Here is a 24472-nt window from a genome sequence, read left to right on the forward strand (position 1 = left end):
TCATATTTACCTTTACCTTCCAATACCTATCACCCATGTTAGACAGTGCACCTCTATTCTAAACCAATCCCCAAGTGCCAACATCACAGCAGAAGATGAAGGCCAAGAAGAAGAAGGAGAAAGGCTGGACACACCCAGTTCCCTCCATCTTGCCTCCTGAACCCCCATACCAAAAAACCCAAAATCTTCTTTTCCAGCCCGTGATAATTTCACTATTATTCTACCTAAACTGTTGTGGCTTGCTGATCTTCATATAAGGTTGGTAATTTGCTCCATGGGTCATAATCAAAACCACAGGTGTCTTGGGCTCTGTGACAGGGTCTCTGAGACCCCTAGCAGGGGTCCTGGTGTCCTGGACAGCCAGAGGTGTGTCCTGGGTCCCGACAGCTATACATACTGAAATACCCCTGGCAGCCTCTTGGACCTTCTTGCACTTTGAGCAGAGGAACCCTCAGGAGTGCAAATGTCAAACATGTGGCTTTTGGGGAATTTTCAGTGTTCCTGCATCTGTCTTATCAGCGTTGCATTTCATGTCTTCATTCATGCCTGCTTTTTGTTTGAATCATTTTAGAGGGCTGTATTTCTATGTTGTATTAAACATGTTTAATACATGTTTAATAACAGTATTTATTACAAGTAACATAACAGTAAACATTACAAGTACACTCATATATAACAGTAAGCATTACAACAACAGAGTCCAGCCCCTCCAGGGGCTTTTCCCAATGCATGTCCATCCCCTCCAGGGGCTTTTCCTGAAGCGTCCAGCCAGGAACATCTGCAGCTAATCCAGCAGCGATCCAATGAAGGATATTGCTGCCAGACTGCCACAGAGCCCTGGCATGTCCAAAGCTTCTCCAACCCTCTCCTGGGGTCAGTCTTCTTCTGGGATTATTCATCCCCTCCAGGGGAACTCACAATCTTCTCCTGGGACTCTCCTGGTCCTCGCTGCAGCCCTCTCTGGGACTCTCCTGGTCCTCACCCTCTCCTGGGGTCCTGGGATTCTTCATCTCCTCCTGCAGTCTTTTCCTGAGCAGCCTTCTCCTGCTTCTTGCAGTATTCCTCTGCAGTCATCTTCTGGGCAGCCTTCTGCTAGCTCTTCTTGCAGTCTTCTGACTCTTTGTCCGGCTCCACCCTTTTATGTCCCTTGCTCTTAATTACTTACAGGTGTTAACACAGCTGCAACTCATTGGGGAATACTGTGCCCCCTTACAATTCTCCCTACATTTCTACTATCTGCCGAATGTTTTAATCATTGGGAAAATGACGTATGAACTAAGAACTACAGATCCTTTGCATGTACATGTGCTGTGTTCAAGTGATGCGTTGAAGTTTTCACCTACTAACTTGGCTCGAATAAACTAAAAACATGGTAAAACCTGCTGGAGAGAATGTAAATCAGCATTGTCCTGAAATATCTCAGTTGTATTCTTGCTAAAATATCTATATTTTATGCTTATCTGGAAAGACAAGATTTAGACCCTGCCGGTGTGGCCTGGAACATGCTGATTTTTGGCCATGAGTATCAAGATTGATTTGTTTCCAGGTACTTCGGTAGGCTGTGCCATTTACTTTTCTGTTGACTCTTGCTGTTACTGTTGCTGCTGTGTATCTGAAAAAGTAAAAGTATTTTCCAAAACTAGATCTGAAAGTGTTCTTTTCCCTTGTAAACTATGTTATTAGATTTGTAATTTCAAAATAGGAATCTTCATATATCCCAGCCACATGCTTGTTAAAAAAAAGATCACTTTTTCTACTGTGCTACATTTTCTAGACTGCTACAGACTTTCAGTGCACGCTTATAACCTCTCTTCTACAGTGTCAGGGTAGCAGTGAGTGATTAGCAATGGGCAGTGAAGATAAATAGAATTTCTGAATAGTGTTCTAGGTCAACAGGTGTTATTTGTTCACAAGTGCTGGGAGGAAACATAATGGCAAAATGGGTGTAAAAGGCGATGTGCACTTGACAGGAATATCCCTGAAAGACTGGAGGCTCACAGGCTTGAAACTCACATGAACCGTTATCTTCAAAGAATATGCCCCACTTTGCATGGGAGCACTATTGTACTTCAGCTTTCAGTGTCACCTACTTTTCTGTCACACTTTTGAGAACCTTTCATGTCTATTACATGAAGCAGCATAGTTGCTTCTCAAAAAAAAAATACAAATAGGATTTGATGCTTGTTGTTTCACTTATGGAGGAAAGATGTGTATGTTTTCTAGATGAAAGAAAACTCAATATTTCTAGCAGGAGAATCACAATCAGTATACAGTCTATAATCTTTCTCATTCAAGTTACAGCTGCTTGGCCAGTTATAGTCATCTTGTATTCAAAGTTTGCAGTTGCTGATAATTAAGTTAAAGAACTCTTAGAAACCTCAGGAGAATCTATGCTGTTAAAGCATCTTTCTGGGGTTTTTTTGTATGGTTGGGTTTTTTTTTCCTGATGTTTGCTTGAGTGGAGGAAGTGCAGAGTTATGTTATAGGAGAAAGGTCCTTCAAGGTGAACTGAAGTATGGAGTCTAGTGTACTGCCAAATTCTCAAATCTTTTTGTGATGTCTGAATTCATAATTGTAAAAAATATTTTATTCTGTAGTACTGCAAATATAGGCATTTATTGATTGTCAAACCACAGTGGAGAATTGATTTGGATTTCAAAGCAGTCTCTTTTCTTTAGAACAGAGAGGTCAGGTTAACTTTATTCAAGCTCAATTCCTTGATCTCTTGTGCTGCATGGCAGCATTTGTCTTTCTGCCTGCACTAGAAGAGTGTGATGAGTACACAGCCTGGGCAGGCTTTAGTGCCTGTGCTAAATTATGCTGGCTTTAGTGTCATGGGATTTCATTATCAGCCTTTTTTTGAAGTCTTAAAGGTTTGAGAGTTTGAGATTTGTCTTCTAATAAAATGTGACATTAACTGAATTTCGCATTCAATAAAGCATCCTCTTAGAGATGTGGCATGAAATAAATTCCACATTAAATTTGTCAGGCTTTATTTCTTGAAGGTGTGGGCATGTTATCAGTAGTATGTGAGTATAGTGAAATAAGACGTGGATCCTTAAAGCAAGGTAAGGACAGAGAAAACAATAAATTGGCAAGCGTCATGGGGTAGGATGAGAAGGTGGTAATGGCTGCAGTGATACCTATCTGTTTTTTCACTATTTAAAACTACTGTTCTGAAAAACTGATGACATAACAGGTGTCTGAGAAAGATTTATTACAGGAAGCCATGTGGGGATAGCTGGGGTTATCCCCGGGTTATGACCAAGAATCAAAATGTAATTTAAGATTCTGAAGTATAATACTTTAGCTACATTGAATGGCACTTCTTAAAATAACTTGTTACACCCTATAAAGTTTTAAAATTGCTTTTTTAGATCACAAGACCATCCAACTCAACAGGCAAACACCACTGGGAGTACTGCTACCACATCAACATCAAGCAGTAGCACCTCAACACCAGCGTCGACAAATAGTAATCCCTTTGGCTTGGGTAAGAATATTTGTTAGGTGGAATGGTGGGTATCTTCTCTTGGATTCCGCTAATTGTGCCTAAAGCTTTATTACAATGTAGACAAAACTTGAAAAACAAAACCCAAACAAACATATCAGCCAAAAAATTAATTACAGTTATATATTGAATTGGCTGTAGAAGGTTTCTGATCAGTCAGTTACCAGAGGAGAGTTGTTTCATTAGTTTTATAGAGAATCATGAAATAGTTGGGTTGGAAGGGATACCTGTTAAGGTGATCTATTCCAACCTCTGTGCAATAAGCTGGGACATCTTTAACCAGATTAAGTTGCTCAGAGCCCCATCCAACCTGACCTTGAATGTTTCCAGAGGTGGGGCATCCATCACCTCCCTGGATAAACTGTTCCAGTGTTTCACCACAGACTTTACTACAAGATTTGAACTGTTTCACCTTCAGTGGTAAGGTGCTACTGATGTTATATTTTGGTACTATGGGTAATGAAATGCCTTCCAATGTCTTTGTACTACTTAAAAGTGCATCTGAATTCCTGTTATCTGAATACAGATGAATCACAGAAGTTTGGACTTGTGACATGAAGCCAAGATCTGCAATAAAAGCAACAAAATTGCTGCTAATCTTACGATTAACTATTTCTCAGGTTTCAAGTCTGATAGTATTACGAGTCTTCACTTCTATGAATGAAGAGGCTGCAGTCTGTTGACTTAAAAATTATAATCTGTTTCCATAGTTGTGGTGGGGTTTTGTTTCATTCTTCTTTGTCTTTTTTTTTTTTTTTTGCATTTGTGAGTGGGGAAGAAGTAGAATTGGAAAAGCCAATTATAGTAAGCAGATGATTTCTTAGGTTTTAATTGTTCTTTGGTCTGTTTAGTACCTTCTGAAACTTTTTATCTGGATTCAGCAAAGCATAAAAATTCAAAATGTAATTTGCTCTTGTTGCGTTATTACCAGGAGGAACACAGGCTTTACATTTAAGTAGAATTGGGAATATTACTCATATTAGGAGTTCACTCTTAGTTACAGTTTAACCAAGAGGAGAAAGATAAATGATTATTACAAATGCAGTTGTTAAATGTTGCTGGAGGGACATGGACCTAAAGCCCCCAGACTCAAAGATTTCTTGTATCTTGGCTTTGGAAAATGAGAAGAAAAGTTGTTAGAATTATAACAAATTTTATTTAAAAATAAAGTTTGTTGGATTTTTAGTTATGTGTTGTTCTTTAAGGAAGCATACCCTGAGTAACTCCTGAACAGCCTTGAAAAAGATGGGACTTTCCATTCATTTTTGTTACTTTGAAGTATGAGATATGTTCAAGTATTTTGTATTTAGAAAAAATCTGGATGTGATTGGAAGTATAGTCAGTCACATTTTTCAATCCTCTTGAAGGTGGCCTTGGAGGTTTGGCAGGCCTGAGTAGCCTAGGCTTAAATACTTCAAACTTCTCGGAGCTGCAAAGTCAGATGCAACGACAACTTATGTCCAACCCGGAAATGATGGTTCAGATAATGGAGAATCCATTTGTTCAGAGCATGCTTTCAAATCCTGACCTGATGAGGCAGTTAATTATGGCTAACCCTCAAATGCAGCAACTGATACAGAGAAATCCAGAAATCAGTCACATGCTGAATAATCCAGATATAATGAGACAGGTATGTAGAAAGATCTATTAGTTCATGACTTGTGATTCTGCTGTTATGTAAACAACAGAGCCAGAGTTGGACATACTTGGTGGAGCGTGTAAACATTCTTAAAGTATTTAGTCTTACTCGAAATCCATAAAAGGTTGCCATAGACAACCAGGGTCTACATTTCTTGTTGTTAATGTCCAGAATAGACTGATATTTCAGAAAATCTGCAGCATAGTTTTTGAAAGCCACTGAATACATGTCTTCTGAGGCTAGAACTGGATGTGGCTGTCTGGCCTTGAAACCTGTTGTCTAGCCAGGAATTTTACCATAAGTAGTAATTCTCCAAAATTCTGCATATTTTCATTGTGTCTCACTGTGGGTACTTCTAAATGCTTTTTAAATTAAAAGATAGATATGATATGTTGTGTGGCAAAATGTACCAAAACCCAAAGAGATTAATAGATGCTTTTGAAATTCTATGTATTTATTTTAAATTTCATATTATAGGCTGCCTGCTGTAGTGATGTTAGAAATAGTAAGAATTATGGTAGAATGCTGGCTAAATACTGAATTGTGTTGATTCATACTGTGCTGACAGGTTGATTCAGCTCTAATCGTAATTTTAAACTGGTTTAGACAGGGATAACTGAGATATTACCAAATGCTGACGTTTTGACTTTAGAATGGATTTCTTATTAATACAGATTAAACGTTCCACTTCTCTAGACACTAGAACTTGCTAGAAACCCTGCAATGATGCAGGAAATGATGCGAAACCAGGACCGAGCCTTGAGCAACCTTGAAAGTATGCCAGGGGGATACAATGCCTTGCGGCGTATGTACACAGACATCCAGGAGCCAATCCTGAATGCAGCACAGGAACAGGTGAGAAAAGATTACAAATGACATAGAAAGGAAATACTTAATATTTAATAAAAGAATTTAAGTAATTCAAATTTCCAGATGTTTATTTGACAAAACAATTTTTGAAACTTGAAGTTGTTATGTGGCCTTTTACTCTTGAAAGAGCTTTAAAAATCGTGTTCTTCTGAGCCTGAAGAAATACAGCTATCACTTTGTGTGATTGAGGAGCTATTTTAAAGTTAATAGATTTGTTAGTTACTTAATTTTTCATTCCTTTTATTCACTGCCTTAAGATTTGGAGGTCCAGTAAAATCCTTTTAAGGATGTGTTTAGTAACTTTTAACTGAAGTTGAGAAGAATAAAAGATTTTAAAGTCAGAAACCAGTATGCAAGACACAGTTTTATTCTGATTAAAATACAATGCAGTAGCAACACTATTTTTGAAAAGAAATTATTTAATTTTTGAGGGAGTCCTAGTATCTCTCAATGTTAGTGTATTTTCACAATATTTACATTTAATTACTGTAGACTGGTGAGTATAACTGATTAGAAGCCATAAACGTTTATTTTCATGTATGATTTATAAATTTGTACATGATAAGTGTTTGCTTTCCTTTGTAGTTTGGAGGTAACCCATTTGCTTCTTTAGTAAGCAATGCATCAGCAGGAGGGGACAGTCAGCCATCTCGTACAGAAAATAGAGATCCTCTGCCAAATCCGTGGGCTCCTCAGTCCAGCTCACAGACTCCCACAACAAATACTGGCACTACTGGTGAGAGCAGTGGCAGCAGTAATGCCGAAAGTAGCACTTCAGGCACAACGGGACAGAGCTCAACTGGACCAAATTTGGGACCTGGGCTTGGAGGTGTGTTTGTTACTCCAACTGTATATATTTGCACATACTTGCAAACTTACTGAAATTATTCTTTCATTAGGCAGAGAGTTTTTGATTCAGTTTTTATTGCTATTTACTTTTGTAGAACATTTTACTATTATTAAAGTCCTCTGAAGAAAAATAAAAAATTAGGAAAAATAATCTTAAGTGATAATAATACTTAAAATAATAAAGGGTAGCGATTCTGCAGATGAATTGTAGTATTTTTTCTATTCTAAGGCAAATGGGAAAACAGGTAATAATGTGAATAGTTGATGGGAGTGTGTGTTGGGTACAACATCTGTCTTTACTTCTAGGGTAGATGTGTCTGTGTAGGTAGAACAGCACTGTGAGGTAAGTTTCAGGGTCTTAAACTCATGAAAGCCAAGTGGTTATATTCTGGATTTAGATAGCCTACTTTCTCTAATGATAATCAGAATGCTTACTAACGTGCCCTTTACCTTTTCTTTAAGCTGGTATGTTCAATACCCCAGGAATGCAGAGCTTATTACAGCAGATAACAGAAAACCCACAACTTATGCAGAATATGTTGTCTGCACCCTACATGAGAAGCATGATGCAATCGTTAAGCCAGAATCCTGATCTTGCAGTACAGGTAAATTGCATTTGGTATAGTAATATATTGTGTGTAGTAAAGTAAAAAAAGACAAAACCCAAAAGCTCAAAAATTGCCTGTGGCAAATGGGCCAATTTTTAGTGTTAATTCCTAAGTAATTACTGAAATTATTAGCTGCTTACTTTCAACAATTTGTTGCCTTGAGTTGCTTCGGTTTGTTGTTGGATATCATGCCTGATATGCTTCAGAAATCATTATGGGGTTGTGTACGTTTCGCACAACCCTAAACATGTGATCCAGCATTTGAAACAGACAAAAAAAGTGCTTTGGTTATGAATTAAGGTAGAGCTACCAATAAATAAATACCCCCTCTAGTCTGGGGGAAGTGAAGGGAGGGGACTTAGTGCCCTACCTAGGTATTACTCTGTTTTTAACTTCTTATTTTTGACCTGTGCCTCACTTTAAAAGTGGAGATGCTGTTTTATGAATGGTGTTGTAGAAGTGCTTTGAATTTTTATTTAAAGTGGTAATATTGAAACTCAAATTCTGAACTCTCATTGAAAAAATATTACCTCTTCTGTGTTAAATACTCACTTGGAAATATCCTTGACTTCAGGTGATATTTACAGCAAAGCTATTACTTAGATTTGTAGTGAAGGCTGAACAGAAAAGTATTTTCTTGTAATACTTTGCAAGACAGCCTTATTTGTATCTGGAAATCCATTCACTTAAAAGAAAAAAGAACCAATGAAGCAAAAGTGAAATTAAAAAAAAAACAAAAAAAACAAAAAAAAAAAACCCACAAAAAACCCCACCATAAACCCCCAAAACAAAAAACAAAACAAACAAACAAACAAAACCCAACAACCCCAAACAAAACAACAACAAAAAAACCCCAAACAAACAAAAAAACCAACCAAAAACAAACAAAAAAGACATACTCCCCCAGAAAGTTTTGGACAAAGGAGTAGATGATTATTATTCTGTGAGGTAATTTTCATAGACTATTACTGTATTATCCATAGTTGTGTTAAAACCTCCACTGGTTTTTACTGCTTGATCTTTGCAGTTAAATATTTTTGTCCTATAGATGATGTTGAATAATCCTTTATTTGTTGGAAATCCTCAACTTCAAGAACAAATGAGACAACAACTTCCAACTTTCCTTCAGCAAGTAAGATGAGATACTAGCTCTTAATAAAGGTCTTCAAGTTAATGAGCAGTATATTTAGTAAACTGGTGCCTGTCTTTGATTTGGCTAATAGCTAGAGTCTGTAATATATTCTCATTAGCTTTTGATACTAAGTTAGATTGTCCCTTAATAATATTCTTGTTAATGTCTCCATCTCTTTCAAAAGTTAAACCTGTTGTCTGTGACTAGCATAACCACTAAGATTTGTTCTTGCTTCTTTGCTTAGAAGGAATAAATGCTCTTACTGCATAGCCAGAAAACACCTGTTTGTGACAAAATTTGTTTCAGAAATTAAAAAGAATAGTACTTTTCACAATACTAGTTAAAGTTTCAGTATGCTTTTCTCATGCCTCTTCAAACAGGTGAGGTGTGGAGAAATAGCTGGATATTTTCAGAATGTTGGTAATATTTCAACTTGTGTTTTCTTGCTTATCCACCTGTGTTTATATTATGGGACTGGGAGACAGAAACCATGGAATCTGCATAATGGAAGACATCTTTTGCAGTTAAGGGCAATTGCCCAGTAGAATTAGGGAAGAATGGTTGCTACTGGAATTAATAATATTAATAAAGATGAGATCTAGGTCACCTAAGTGCTCTAAGAATAGTTGGGCCAGCATTTATGTAAGACAGCTTCAAATATCAGACTGTAAATCAAGATTTAAATATTTCTGTAAAGTAGTTGCAGCAGCTTTATTTGGAGACCCCAAAACGTGTATCTCTTTAAATCTGAGTAATCTTTTCCATATACTATACATTGATTTGTTGACTTTTAGCTATCATGAAGATAAAAGTCCAAGAGATTAATGGAGAATATTAATTGCTCTTCTGAAGTCTCTTTAGGCACTCAGATCGGAGTTCTTCATGTCCTCTGCTGCAGTTCTGCTCTGCAGTAGGGGAAGTTTCACCTTAATCTGTGATTTCCACATTAATCAAATGTGGTTTTTCAGCAAAAGTAATCTGGTCTAGTTGCCAGGGGAAAGCTGCCAAGAATAGTAAGCCTATCTGCTCTTTGGTCTGATTACCAAGACCATGTTATTTGTAACTGAAACATTGCTTTTCGTGTACCTGTTGCATCTCTATGCAAAGGTGAACATAAGCCACCAGTTTTGAGTTTGTGTCTAAAATAATTAGGGTTTTGGATGTTTCATTTCAGAAATGAAAAGGATTTGCCTTCTAAATTTTTTGATTATGTGAAAGCCTATTTGTAATTGAAGTCACAGTAGACAGAGAACCCTTGAATATTATACATTTGCCTGTTGGTGTATTTTCCAGTATGTTTGTTTACATTTCAGACTGTAAGAGCAATACAGATAAGGTATGTACAAATAGTCACAACCAAATTGCTGTGATTTGAAATCAGCTAGGAAAAAGGAACTTAGTACTTTTTCTTAGGTATTTTTTGGTCAAGTTTCATCATGTTCAGCATTGTTGCTTACCAGTAGTATGATGTAGGAGACTAATTCTAAAATAATGTACTACCACAGTCTTGTGGCCTTTGAAAGATTGGAATCTGTAATGAAAAATACTTCTTGTATAATTCTTGTTCAAGAGGTTTTTTTACATCTAGAGAGTTCATTCATCACCTTCTATGGAAGTTTTCTCACAGAAGAAAAATAACTGAAGGATTTCCTGTAACATTCAACTACAAAATCAAAAGCCAAGTTCTGAAATTATGTCAGATTCTGTGAGACATCTAGCAATGTCTCACAAAAAAATTACCTTGAAACATCTATATATGCTGAAGAGTTTCTCTCCTTCTCTTAGATGCAGAATCCTGACACGTTATCAGCTATGTCAAACCCCAGAGCAATGCAGGCTCTGCTACAGATTCAGCAGGGCTTGCAGACATTAGCAACAGAAGCACCGGGGCTTATACCAGGGTAAGAATTGATCTTACAAATTTGGACAGGAAGTCTTCCCTTGTTTTGGTTACTCTTTTTAGATTTAGAGATTTATACAGTCTTTATAAAGATTGATCCTCTTGCCTTTTTTAGTTTAACCAAATTTTTTTTAGAACCTGTTATATTTGTCTGCTGTGCAATTCTAAACAGTGATAACTCTGGGCTTTTTCTCAGTACTTTACTCAAATTGTTATCCTCTCTTTCACAGAATTTGTACCCACTAATTAATGAAAAGAGACAAACTAGTGTTTATTATTCAAGTGGTGTATTTCTTTTTCTGTAATTTATACAGGTTTAATCCTGGTTTGGGTGGAGGGGGAAGCAGTGGAACTCCTACAGCATCCACTGTACCTAGTTCTGTTTCCACTGAAAATACAAGTCCAGCTTCAGGAACTGCTGAATCTGGTCACCAACAGTTTGTCCACCAGATGTTGCAGGCACTTGCTGGTGCAAATGCTCAGGTAATGTACATCATTATATTTAGATATTTTTGCTTTTATTCTTAATTGTAAAACACTGGAAAGAAGACAGGTAGTTGAGGGGAGAGCCCACTGGATGCTTCTGGTCAAAGGTCAGTAGAAGAGGCTTAAAAGTGCTATTGCAGCTGTGCAAGTAAATACTGAAAAAATACATCCTCTGTCCTGATTAAAAACATGCCTCTGAAGGTCATATCATTAAGACAATTCAGGATTTTGCCATGAGTTTGTGTAATCAGGATCTTCCTATAAAGCACAGCTAAGAGGTTTGCCTTAGACTCAAGCTTTTTAACAGTAAGGATTTTGGTAATTTTAGTCAACAGATACTTGAGAGTGTTACAAAAGTGGTGATCTTTATGTTGAAGAAAAATAAAGCCTGTGATGTTCAAGGTTGCTGACAACAACATAATCTTTGCTGTTCCACATTGCTAGGTTGAACTCTGTTTTGTTTTAAAAAAACAGCTATATGCATATCTTTAAGAAATGGTTCATGGACATACATGCACCCAATTTAATGTGACTCCTCCACTATTAGTCAGTTTTTCCTGGAGTTCAGGAATGGTATGTAGGTGTAGATAATTTGATGCTGCTGACTTGTTGAAAAAATTTCTTTAGTTGCTAATTGAATTTATCTGAATATATATTTTGGAATTTGAAAAAGATGTAGTCAAAAATTAGAAAAGACAGAGTGGTGCAGAACCCACCTGTGTTTAAATTGTGTATTTTGCTAAATATGTATTATGCTTTTATAGCTTGAAATTTTGTTCTTAGCAGTTACAAAATCCAGAAGTTCGATTTCAGCAACAACTGGAACAGCTGAGCGCAATGGGCTTTCTGAACCGTGAAGCAAATTTACAAGCACTAATAGCAACAGGAGGAGACATCAATGCAGCTATTGAAAGGCTGCTTGGCTCTCAGCCTTCATAGCAGTGTTTCTTTTAACTTGAAAAATGTAATTTATTTTTGATAACAGCTCTTTAATCTTTCAGATTGCTTTATTTCATTCTGACTCTTGGGATTGTCTTGTTATAACTAAAACCAGTCTGATGCATTTGAAGGTGGAGTGCAGTAGTTTTCTTCAGACATTGGGAATCAATGCATTTTCATTTTTGAGTGCATCAGTTCTTCTGTTCAGCATTATTTGTGATTTTTTGGAAACAGTATCAGCTTTCACAGTTGGATGAACAAGTTTTGTCTGACCTACAAATGGCCAATTTATTTACTACTTAAACAGTATCCTTCAATAGTAATTTATGTAGATTACATATTAAAAAGGAAACAAATTAATTGAAGCTATGAGTACCAATACTGCTTATTGTGATTTTGGCATGTTTTATTCTCTTGACTAGCAAAATGCTGGAAGATTTATACCACTTGAATACCATCTTTTGCTTTAATTTGTCTAAGGTATAAACACAATATATACAACAGAGACAGCTCATTTCTAGACATGTACACAATATAATAGAGTGAAATTGTAAGCAATGAAAAACAAACAAAAAAAAACCCCAAAGCAACAAGAAAAAACCCCACAAAAAAACCAAACATAAAAAAAAAAAACAAAAAAAGGACAAAAAAAAAACCATCATAGGGCTTGAATTCGGTGTCGAACTGCCCAGGATCTTTGGTAACTATCTGAGAAAAAATTCTTAAGCAACTTTAGTTAAAATATGCTAGAATTACTGTTCTGGTTGTCTCTTTACATTTAACTGCACAGAAACTTGCATTATAACATTATTTCGATATTCACAGATTTAACTGTAAATTACTTTTGTCATTGTCCAAATTAAAGAGCCACAGCCTTGTGCTCTGGAATTGCTTCTATGGCTATTTGGCTTGTTCCACTGAGATTTTTACATGTATTCTGATTTGTAATTGGAGAAATTACTTCTATTCATGGTCATGTGATACTCTAATTACTTTTAACCACCAAGTAAAAAAATACTGTATAGCTTTTGAGTTTCTCTTGGTAGTTACTTCTCTTGTGCACAGGTAATAAATGAATTAAAAAAATCTTTAAGCATCTTGTTTCAGTGTGTTTGCAGTTGTTCATTACCTAAAAATCAAGACGACAGTCCATCGTAAAAGCATTTGAGTGAACTGAAGTTCTGGCAATACTTACCAGTTCTGCGCTAAAACTGGTTAACAACTCCTGCGGTGTGAGGAGGACAGAGGAGAATAAGAGATGGATGATGTTGAAGACTTTTAGCTTAGATGAAGTAGGGATTGCAGAACAAAAGTTGAAATGAATCTGGTTTTTATTGCTCTTTTGTGTCAGTTTAATGGACTTGTACCTCTTCAGGTTCCTTCAATGTTCTCAACCCTGATCTTCTGCAGAGTGCAGTTCTTCATTTTGCCAATCCCTGTTCTCACCTTCTGTGACTTGGGCATTGTGGCTGGAGCATTTGCTGGTGAAGACTGAGTTAAAAAAATTGAGTACCTCAGCTTATGTCCTACATAACCAGGTCTTCCAAATCCCTCCTGTAAGGAGCCGTGTTCCCTAATCTTTTACTGCTAATGTACCTAAAGAAGATTTTTGTTACTCTTGATGTTCTTGGCCAGATTTACTTCTGTCTATGCTTTAGCCTTCCTAACCATCTCCCTGCTTTTACCTTCTGGAGCTTGGGCAGTGTGGCTGGAGTATTTGCCAGTGAAGAGAACAGGCTGGGCATCAGATAGTGGGTGCTGAGCCACTGTACTGTGCATCATTTGTTTCTCTTGGGGTTTACTCCTCTCTCTCTGTCTCAGTCTCATTATACTAATAGTAACAACAACAGCAATAATTCCATCTCCCTGGCTGTTTGGACGGTTTCTCTGTATTACTCCCAAGCTACCTTTCCCTCTTCCCATGCTCTGTAAGTTACCTCTTTGTGTTTTAAATTTGTCCAGGGGCTCCTTGTTCATCCGTACAGGCCTCCTGATGTTCTTCTCTAATTTCCTCTTTGTTGGGATGCGTTAGTCTTGAGCCTTGAAGAAATAATCTTTGAATGTCATCCAGCCCTCTACACTCAGGGCTCTGTCCCATGGTATTCTACCAGAGAGATCCTCCAAGAGACCAAATTCCCCTCTCCTGAAGTCCAACGTAGTTATCTTGTTTCCACTCTCCTTGTTGCTTCAAGGATCTCAGTCTCCACTGTTTCATGATTACTGCAGCTCAGCCTGCCTTTGGGCTCCACATTCCCCATCAGCTCCTTGTTACTGAGAAGATTATTCAGCCTAGCACCTTTCCTCTTTGGCTCCTTTATCAGTTGGAGAGGGCAGTTGTCATCAGTGAACCTCCTGGAATATATGTGCTCTACTGTCCTGAGCCTCCAACAGGCTGTCACAACCCAGAAGTGTGTGTGAGGTTTCTTGTAAATTCTTGTCTGTCTCAACAAGGTCCACACGTCTATACAGTAGCCTTAATTCCAGAAATTAACCTACTATTTAGCTGTAAAAAGTTGCCTAACAAGCTCTCCAACTTCTACAACAAACTTTCAGACTAGCTCCCAAATCTCACAGTAAACTTCTTATGTTGAATAAGTGTAGAATATGATTGCTGGAGTAAAACAGGAGAGGAAAAGGTGGAAAAGACAGTGAGAAAGAAAAACATCAGTGCTTGGATCTGCATTGGTCCTGCTGCTGTGGATAGTCTGGATCTGGGTTCGACAGGGAGAATGCTGGGGACCAATCCCCTTCCTTTTATGGTTTACCTGGTATATGCCTCTCATGTAAAATAGGGTTTTTTGTGCCATTCATGCTGTATTGTTCACATGTGTATAGTCAGTTATTTAGAGCCCTCCAGGATGTGAGGGAATTAATGGACTGTGGTGTCCTGGAACCCCTTTTAGTGAGGTGTCTGGAACTTGACCGTTGACACAGGTGCGCTAAGCATGAGTCTCGAGGCAGACTTACAAGCTTAACAACTTGGCAAGGAAAAGGAAGTTCGCTCAGAACAGGACTGACTGCCCCATCTCTGCAGGACCCTCTCAAACCAATCAACACTTTCCTGTTGCAGCGGTTGGAATTGCCCACAAGGACCAGGGCGTGAATGTCAGGCTTTTCTTCTCTGCTTATGGAGAGCTTCATTAGTCTTCCTGGTAAAGTGGTCTGTAGCAGGCCTCTTCTATAAAGTTACCTGTGCTTGCCCTCCCTTTAATCCTGACCAAAAAGCTCTAAGTTAGCACCTTGTCCATTCCAGGTGGAGCTCTATGCACTCCAGGTGGTCACTGACAGAGAGGTTGACACCTCTTCCTCATTTCCCCTGCCTGTCCTTCCTGAAGAGACTGTATCCTTCCATTCCAACACTCCAGTCATAGGAGTTGTCACCATGTTCCATGATGCCAGTAAGATCGTAGACATGCGGCATGCATATGTCTCTACTTTATTCCCTATGCTGGATGTGATAGGATAGATGCATCTAAGTTGGGTCCCCCAGAAAACTACCTTCTCTCTGAAGTGGCTAGAATCCATTTGTGCTGCCTTCCAGGTGTTCTCCTGCTGACCTACAATCCCTCTCCAGACTCTGGGTGTCTCTTGCTGGCTCTGCCACCTAACTGATGGAAGTAACTGACCTAACTGACTAATAACTCACCTAAATAACTCAGCTAACTGACTTGTGGCATGGCAAGTCATCCCACACCTTATCCTATTAAATAGGATGATACCTCCCTCCTCCCAATTATAAATTGTTTAAAGCTGTATCAGTGACTGCTAACCCTTTATCAAAGACCCTCTTTTCCTTTTGAGAGAGGTGATGCTTCTGATCCCATCTGATACAAGCAAGAATGGTGCTATCTTAGTTATTCCACTGTCCAACAACCCAAAATTTGGGCAGTGACATTGAGCCTCAGAGCCCATGTTAATAGACTCGATCCATTTGTTTCTTTAAATCACTACTTGCACATGGAATAATGGAGGAAAAAATAATCTGTGCCCCTGATTCCCTCACCAATTGTCCCAAGGCTTTGAAGTCTCTTGGTGGCCTTTGGACTGAATACATATTGTGACTTCATCACCACTCTCATGGAGGATCAGCAGTGGGTAGTAGTCTGAGCACTGTACCAGGCTGGGAAATTTCCTGGTGACTTCCTTTAACCTTGACCCCAGGGGTGCAGTAAACTTCCTTGAGGGGAATATTCTTACAAGCATGTTGGACGGGAACCATCTACCACTACAACCATTATTTTCTTTCTCATGGGACTGTTCTTGTTATGAGCTGTAGGCCTGTCTGGCCTTTCCCTAGACCTTCATCCTCATCATCTGTTGCATGACCTTCCTTCCCTGTAACTATTGTACAGAGAGGAACCAAAAAATATACCCTCACAACAACAAAAAAAACCTAAATGAAAGCAAAATCAAGTAAATTAAATGTTGTAGAATTGTGTTTGGGTAGGGATTGTTCTGCTACCTTTTTCTTCCAATGCACACGTGCACAGCTTGATTAAAATCTGAGAGTAGTTTTATGTTGTTAGTATTGCAGTAATTCACATCTTAATCTATTAATTTGTAATGCACAGAATATAACTGAACAGAAATAATGCTTTGTTATCTTTTCAGAATAGCAGGTAACAGACAACGGATTAGGTTGACAACAACCTTCTTTGCAGTATTTTTTAGGTAAAAGCAAAATGCGAATAAATTAAAAAGGTAAGGGAAGGAAATATTCCCAACATAGAAGCAAAGACTAAGAAATACCCTGACCTAATTTGAAGAAGCACGAACTGCCTGTAAGTACAAACTTTGTTTAGAAGCTTTCCAAAATCCAAGGTGCTTACATAAAACTCTCTGAAAGAGAATTATTTTTTAACTGTTGAGTACAATTTTTTGTTGGTGGTGAAAGTGGTGAAGCCACTTTGAGAGTATTCTATAAATGTGGACAAGTAGATCTGAATATCAGTCTGGCCTTCTTAGAACTCACACTTAAAAATGCCCCTTTAAAAAAAATTATTTGAAGGCCTGATCATAACTGTGTGTGAGGATGCAGCTGCTATAGAGTGTCCTGGTCTGGCTTTATTGTGTGTGAAAGAAGTAAGCATAAATCTGTATTTTATAATGGGTACATTAGTCAACTGTTTGTAAAATGGAGTACTGGAAAAGATTAAGATCTCATTAACAGCAGAGGTGCCACAAGAGGGTGCTGTGTCTGTGATTTTCATAGCTACAAAATTTGTACAGATCTGACAAGCCACTTGGTCTGAAGGGGTCTCTGAAATTTGAGGGTATTAAGCATACAGACATCCCTGTCTCTTGGACTTAACTTTGCCTCTATGTCTTCACCTTGCACCCTGGCTCTTGGAACAAACAGGCTCTGAGGTGAGAGCACCCTAGTAGACTAAAACTGGTAACGGCCTGGTATTCTCCCTTCTGGTCACAAAGAAATAGGAAAACACTATGTCTGGGTAGGTTAATGCCTAAAATCCCAACTAAAAAACTGCTGCTTTCAGTAAGATAATGCCCATTTATTGCACTAATTTAAGCACAGTAGCTTGTCTAGTAAACCACAAAGCCTTTACTATTTCCATACATAATGAGAACCATGACTAAAGTTTTTCAACTACTTACCCAGGTAAAAATTGCACTAAAGATGCTTTCAGACATGAGGCATTCTTCTACAAGAGTTCATCTATCATCCCAGGAATAAAAAAAATAATATGCATGACATACTAAAAATAATCCCTATGTGACAGCACATAGAAATGTCTCCATTTGGACAAGACTCAAATCTTTCTTATACAAACTATCTGAAATTTTTATAACATAAAGCTGAAAAGGCATGTCTTGTATAACACAACATGAAGTACTTTTTGCAAAACACCTTGGTGGTAAAAAAGGACTTTAAACTTAAATTCTGTGAGCTAGGTGACTGATTGGGTATTTGGAATTTTCTTCTCATCTTCATCAAAAAAGATATGTATTAGGAATAGTTTGATCAGAAGCTTTAAAGCAATTGCATTGACAAGCACTGAGGTGCCCACCAGCACTGGGAAGTGAAGAAGGTCCAACTGCAAAAAGTAAGTTTTCAAAAATAAGGAAAGTCTATGAACCTTGCACTCAATTCAGTACCTTAAATTACTGGTTGACACACACTTGACTGCAATGTGTACACTTTGTACATGAAAGCTCTAAGTTCAGAGTCAGTATGATGCTGTTTCGCGGAGAAGGAAAAAAAACTCTACAACTTTGCGAAAGTCGTAAAGCCCAGTATGTTTATTACAGTGCTGGACACATGCAGGGATCGCTCTCCCTAAAAGGGCATGCGTACCTTTGTGAACTCCAGCCCTTCCTTTTATCCCCCTTTCAAATGCATATGCATACAATTTCACAATAGGCTCATACATATTCATTTTTACGAATTTCGCAGTGACTTTTGCTGTTAATTTTTCTTTATTAGAAGGAATTTCTTGTGTCCCTGCCCTGTTCCGCAGCGTCTCTGTCTCTCCTTTATCTCTCTTTTGCTGTCTCTTATCTCTTGTCTGTCACTGAAGCAGCTTTCCTTTTGGCTTTGGCTTTACACAGAAAAGTACATTTCACCTAAATCAAAATGGATTTCTACCCTGGAAAATTTCCATTTTGCTTCAATGCCACTTATACTTTATTTCTAAAGCTTTCCATTCAATTAAATTTTGTGTACTGCATCACCACCACTACCTATTTTTTCTCACAGTTTTCAGCTTGGTGGCCAATGCATACAGTAAGAGATCACAAAAATTCTCATGAAGTCATCAGTGCTCTGCTGAGGTCAACAAGAATACAAACACAGAACTTACAACTCGATGAAAATCCAGCAGTGAGACAGGGGTAGCGTCATGTATGGAACTTCATCATGCATGTTCCTGCCTCTTCTAGGAAAATGACGTTATTTTTAACAAAGCTCTAAATTATTTAATCTTGTAATAGCAGATGTGTCCATCTCAGTGTCTGACAGAGTAAATATTAAGAAAATAAATTATTCTGTGTGACCCTTGCCAGAATTTTCAAAAGCAAGCTCTTACTAAAAGGAGAATTTTAACTTAATAGAGTGAAGGGCTTAAAAAGTTAACAGTTCTTGCATCTTATATATGTAAAAGATGTAAAGACATTTTAAATGTCTTTTACAGAGCCATGATAAAAAAAAAGAGTAGTAAACCAGCTCTTAAAAATAAGTTGGTTTGATTTAATAATCAATTTGATAATTAAAATTCTGTCTCTTTGCCCTGCTATCCTTTAGGGAATTTCTGTATGTGTCATTCAGAAAATTACTCTGGCAAAGCCTCACCCTGAAGAATGGCAGTCTCAATCTGTAGGAGTATTTCTGGGAGAGGTTTTTCTAGACTGACAGTAATGAAGTTTTCTGGTGCACTGGGTGGCTCTAGAGTATCAAACTGAGACTGGAGAAGTTCAAGTGGCATAAAATGACCTCTCCGCTTCTCCAAGCGGGCAGCAATTATGTCCTTAGGTCCATCCAAATGAACAAAGAGGATCTTCAGTGGTGGGTTTTCTCCTGGTTGCTCCGGCTGGTTGCTTTCAATTGCAGATGCTCCACCAATTAACACACGCCTGTACATCTTCTTCAGTGCAGAGCAGGCCAGAATTGTATCTTGTCTAGATGTGTCTTCTCTATCAAAAATAAAAAAAAAAACAACCCCAAAAACCTTTACATATCTACATGTGGTATAACAAAAATGACTTGTTAGTTCTGCTAAACAAGGTAGACATGCCCTAGCTCCTCAAGAAGGCCAGCCATGGGAGTAGTGGCATTGTGACAGTGGTATTTGAGTAATTTTGACAGGATTTTGAAACCAAATTTCCAGTCCAGGTAAAGATGTGATTTGAAAGTGAGGCTAAGCTAGCCAACCTTCTGATAAAATCTCAGTCTTAGGGACTCTTTCTATAGCCTTTTCTAAGCAACCAGTCTTTTCCTAAATTAAATTCAATTCTAGCACAAGGAAGTGTCAAGCTCATTTCCTCAATTGCTGAGAACAGGAAATAAATATCCATAGAAACACCTATCCCTTATCCATAAAATTACTATACTTTCTCTCTAAGGGTAAGTGGCTGATAAGCAATACAGACCACTTAAATACAGACTGTGTTCTTAAATACACAATATTTTCAACACCTACTGTCACTGTCTCAGATTTAACTGTAGTTTATGTTTCCTGCAACTCGTTGATAGCATTGCATCTATATTAACTTCACCCTAAACAAGGGATTGCAGGTCAGTGAATGCACAGTATTCACTGTAGGTATTTTCTGCTGATAAGGTTTCTTCAAATAAAGCATTTAACTCTGTATGTGCCTGCTCCACTAAAAAGCAAATCCAGAATTATTTGTCTCTATGAAAAGTGAATAAAATTCCTGCCTAAGAAAATATATTTTGTAATAAAATTAAAATCAGGTATACACCTATTTAAAATCATTCTATGGTCATCAGATTTTGGTTCAAAGGGAAGTAAGAACTTCTAATACCTACCATTATCATCTAGGTAAGTCAGTGACAGCCTCAGCTACTAATAAGTACTACTAATTGAATATTGGCATTAGGCTCGTTTAAAATATAGTTGATTTTATAAGGTTTCCAGAGCTGGGCAGTGGCATTGAGCTGTCACATAACATATGAAGCAATGGATCCAGCAAATCAATCCAGACAAATTTCTCAGTGAGAAATTAGGTATCTCAGCTCCAGTGAGGTATGATCACCTAATGTGCACAAGCAAGTGTAAAGCCTGGCTAAACAGGCTTTACACAACCTCCCAACCTTTTCCTTGTTTGGGACACACTTCAGTCCCTTCATCATTGCTGAATGCTCTCCAGTATGTCCATGCCTCTCTCATAATGAGGAATCCAGAACTGACACAGCAGTTCAGGTGTAGCCTCACCAGTGCAAAAGGAGAGGGGATGGATCACCTCCTTTGACCTGCTGGCAATATTTGGTCTAATATAGCCCAGAATTCAGCATTTGGCTGGCCTGCCTTGCCAGAAGAGCACATTGCTGGCATATGTCCAGCTGGGGCTGTCCACCACAGCTCCCTCAGGCCCTTTTCTGCTGCTCTCCAGCTGAATGTCCCTCAGTGTCCATACCAGTGCTTGCATTTTTAAATGGTTCCTACCAATCAATTTCTACAGCCTTTCAAGGTCCCTCTGCATCAGTTACTCCTCCCATTTTGGTGTCATCTGCAAATTAGCAGAGCAACACTCAAGCAAACAAACAGTGTCAAACAAACTTGACACTGTATCTTATTCAAAATAACAGTATTTTATCCTACTGTTGTTATTGGTGTATTTTGAGGTTATGTTCTTTGTAAGTAGCTAATGTCAGGCCTATTAATAAACTGGATCCTTGCAATTATTTTTACACAGATAGTAGAAAACAACCATCATTTGCAACAATTTCCCATTTTAATTCTCAGAGATTAGCTCACCATCAGCAATTACTATGACAGTTTAGATTAGTAAAAATAGAATGACTTTACTATCTGCAGAATTTCTTTACCACTTACATTTCTGCTTTGCAATGCAGTGAGGAAAAACACTTCTGGTACTTCTGTCTTTAGCTAAAACATTTGAACACTAGATATTCTCTTACCTCCTTAGTATATCATGCAGTGTACAAAGCCAAGGAATCCTGTCCTAGAAAGCAAGCAAGTTAGTTAAAAGTTCTTCAGAAATTACTTTGAAACAATTGCTTCTAGCATCTCAGATATTTGACTAGAGGTAAGTATTAGCATTAAACTGTACGGCAAGTTCAGTTTTGAATCTCTTTGTTCCTATATAGATTTGCTCCCACTGCCTGAAGGCTAATAAGAAGTGCTAGGCATATTATGAATGGGACACTTTTAGTGGAATAGTACTTTTTATTTTACAAGTATATGATGGAAGTAATATGTATGCAAGTGCAGCATGCACCTTGTAAATATCTGAAGGACAGTCAACTTACCTCTTGCTTCTATAATACTATTCAAATGTACAGCTAGAGTTGTTATTTCTTTTCCCTGATATAGTGTCATACACACACCCCATCCCCATTTTGGATCCAAGTTGAAGTTTCAGAAACAGATCTAAATTTAGTTATCTGCAATAATTATGTCAGTAGCACTCACAAATAAATGTAACCACAATCACAATTTCTCGAAACTTTTGCCCATTACTTAAGCAAACATGAGTGATCAGTCAGATGCTTACTTAATCTGAAATTTTAAGCTGCTGCAAACTTCAGTCATGCCTAATGAGCACTAAACAACTGCTCCCATTTAATGTTTCAATGCTGTTACTGCTGGGGGAGCACAACAAATGATAACATGGACAAATAAATGCAACAATTTTTTGTTGCTGTCATTACACAGTAACTTCCCCTAGGCATTCAAGAACACCCTCATAATTTTGCACCTCTCATTTTTCAGAAGAGATGCTTTCCTCTTGCTGAGCGCTACACCCCAGTGCTTTAGTCATTCAAGCATATAATGCTGCTACAGATGATATCATCAGTGTTTATCAGTATCTGAATGGAGGGTATCAACAGGATGGATCCAGACTCTGCTCTGGCTTCAACCACTAATGAAAGATCTAAGTTTTTAACCAGAATCTAGAATTTTCTTTTTTGGTTTAAATTGGCTAAGGACATCTCCCAGAAGATTTGAGGGACTGGGGAAAAAAAAAAGTGGAAGCCTTGCCAAAAAAAAAAAAAAAAGGTAGGAGGTTTGCAAAATTTTTCTATTACAGCTAGATTCTTGAAGTCTTTTTCACAATATCCTATTACTGCATCTTGCCCTGTTTCTAAGCTCCGTGTGCTTTTAGACTGATTTCATATGTTCACCAGGATTGTTTAGTTTCTATTCTGTGTTTAAAAGTCTTTATCTATAGTCATAAGTGTGTATTTCTCTAGAAGTAGTGGACATTAACTTTTTTAATTCTTCCTGATTCTGTACAGGAAAAGTGGCTTTAACTTTAACTGATGGCAAATGGAAAAATCCTTTTTCAAGCTGTACCATTATGCCATTTGTACTTCAAGCATTGCCAGCCCAACAAGGGATGGGATTGGTCTGCTCTGCTTTGCACTGGGGCAGCCTCAACCTTGAGTCCTGTGTGCAGTTTTGGGCACCACAATATAAGAAGAATATAAATATATTAGAGAGCATCCAAAGGAGGGTCTTGAGGATGCTGAGGGGCCTTGAGGGGAAGGTATATGAGAAATTGCTGAGGTCGCTTGATCTGTTCTTCCTGAAGAGGAGACTGAGGACAGACTTCACTGCAGTTATAACTTCCTTGTGAGAGGAAGAGGAGGAGTGGGCACTGATCTCTCCTCTGTGGTGACCAGTGACAGGACCTGAGGGAATGGCCTGAAGTTGTGTCAGGGGAGGTTTACATTAGATATTAGACTAAGGCCCCACCCCCAAGGGTGGTTGGGCACTGGAACACACAGTCCCCAGGGAAGGGGTCATAGCACCAGCCTGACAGAGTTCCAAAGCATTTGGTCAGTGCTCTCAGGCACATGCTGCAATTCAGAATTGTGGAATCATTAGGCTTGGAAAAGACCTTTAGGATCAAGTCCAACCTTTGACTGAATACCACCATGCTAATTAAATCATAGCTCATAACCAAGTGTCTACTCGTTTTTTTTTAAACACTTCTAGGGATGGTGACCCCACCATTTTTCTGAGCAGCCAATTCCAATGCTTAGCCACTCTTTCAGTGATGACATTTTTCCTAATACTCAACTTGAACCTCCCCTAGCACAACCTCCCAAGTTAACCACGAGTGGTGATAAATTATGAAAAGTGATTTGAGAGAAGGGTAACAAATTTTTGGAGTTGTTTTAAGCAGGGCCACCAAGCTATGGTTCTTGTGGGTCCCTTCCAACTCAGGATATTCTATGATTCAAATCCACAACTGCAACACTGTGTGTGGACTGTAGAGGGGGAGATTTCTCACAAATCCTGAAGCAGCAGCATACCACTTTCGAGCCGACAAGCATTTCATAAACTACTTTTTTTATGAAGAATCTTTTTTGACACAAGAAGCCTCCCTTACCTTAGCAAATGCAGACCTGTGTTTACAGTCAGACTAATTTACGTAGTACACCACAATCTACTTCAACAAGATGTGCATGAAGTTACAGAGATAAATGTGTGGACAACAGTTTTTTCAGAGCTTATTCAAGGTACCTCATCGTTTAGTGGTATCCCTTCTTCCATTTTCTTCTTATTCTCTAGAGGATGATAATCGTCTGCATCGTAGAATTTCCATCCCAACTAAGAAAAAAAAATTAATTATGGATTGTTCAGCTAGGTCAGGTGAAGCAACAAGGACTTCAGAATTTACAAAGACGACACCTAGGAAATTACAGGCTTCTTGCACCACAGTATGAATCACCGTTTATAGCATGATGATTAGCAAAAAAAAAAAAAACCAACCAAAAACCATCAAAACAACAAAAAACACTAAGGCAGCTTGATAGCAGCAACAGCTGTTGCATCACGGCACTGAGCCGAAGTCTGTGCACCAGCCG

At 38.2% G+C, this 24472-nt stretch overlaps 2 protein-coding genes across 3 annotated transcripts in view; one reads left to right on the top strand and one right to left on the bottom strand.

Moving 5' to 3' along the window:
* The window catches only part of UBQLN1 (ubiquilin 1), a 22557-nt gene extending 9522 nt beyond the window's left edge, over positions 1 to 13035 (top strand). Inside the window, exons 3-11 of the mRNA XM_005420874.3 lie at positions 3378 to 3493; positions 4879 to 5141; positions 5847 to 6005; positions 6606 to 6849; positions 7332 to 7474; positions 8526 to 8609; positions 10395 to 10510; positions 10824 to 10992; positions 11779 to 13035. Of these exons, the coding sequence (XP_005420931.3) occupies positions 3378 to 3493; positions 4879 to 5141; positions 5847 to 6005; positions 6606 to 6849; positions 7332 to 7474; positions 8526 to 8609; positions 10395 to 10510; positions 10824 to 10992; positions 11779 to 11934 (1450 nt within the window). The 3' untranslated portion in view covers positions 11935 to 13035. The remainder of the gene's footprint in view (positions 1 to 3377; positions 3494 to 4878; positions 5142 to 5846; positions 6006 to 6605; positions 6850 to 7331; positions 7475 to 8525; positions 8610 to 10394; positions 10511 to 10823; positions 10993 to 11778) is intronic.
* A 5137-nt stretch (positions 13036 to 18172) lies between these two features.
* On the bottom strand, positions 18173 to 24441 carry IDNK (IDNK gluconokinase). Of its 2 annotated transcripts, XM_005420847.2 has the most exons (4): positions 24297 to 24441; positions 24129 to 24215; positions 21554 to 21597; positions 18173 to 19584 (listed from the first exon to the last, which is right to left on the bottom strand). In XM_005420847.2, the coding sequence occupies exons 2-4, from the start codon at positions 24156 to 24158 to the stop codon at positions 19224 to 19226; spliced, it is 435 nt and encodes a 144-aa protein (XP_005420904.1). In that variant the 5' UTR covers positions 24159 to 24215; positions 24297 to 24441; the 3' UTR covers positions 18173 to 19223. The 2 variants fall into 2 exon arrangements, with proteins under 2 accessions (XP_005420904.1, XP_030912745.1); XM_031056885.1 differs by lacking the exons at positions 21554 to 21597; positions 24297 to 24441 and having other exon boundaries at positions 24129 to 24208.
* Positions 24442 to 24472: the final 31 nt, after the last annotated feature.

Source organism: Geospiza fortis, unplaced genomic scaffold (assembly GCF_000277835.1).
Source record: "Geospiza fortis unplaced genomic scaffold, GeoFor_1.0 scaffold12, whole genome shotgun sequence".
Classification (NCBI taxonomy): Eukaryota; Metazoa; Chordata; class Aves; order Passeriformes; family Thraupidae; genus Geospiza; species Geospiza fortis.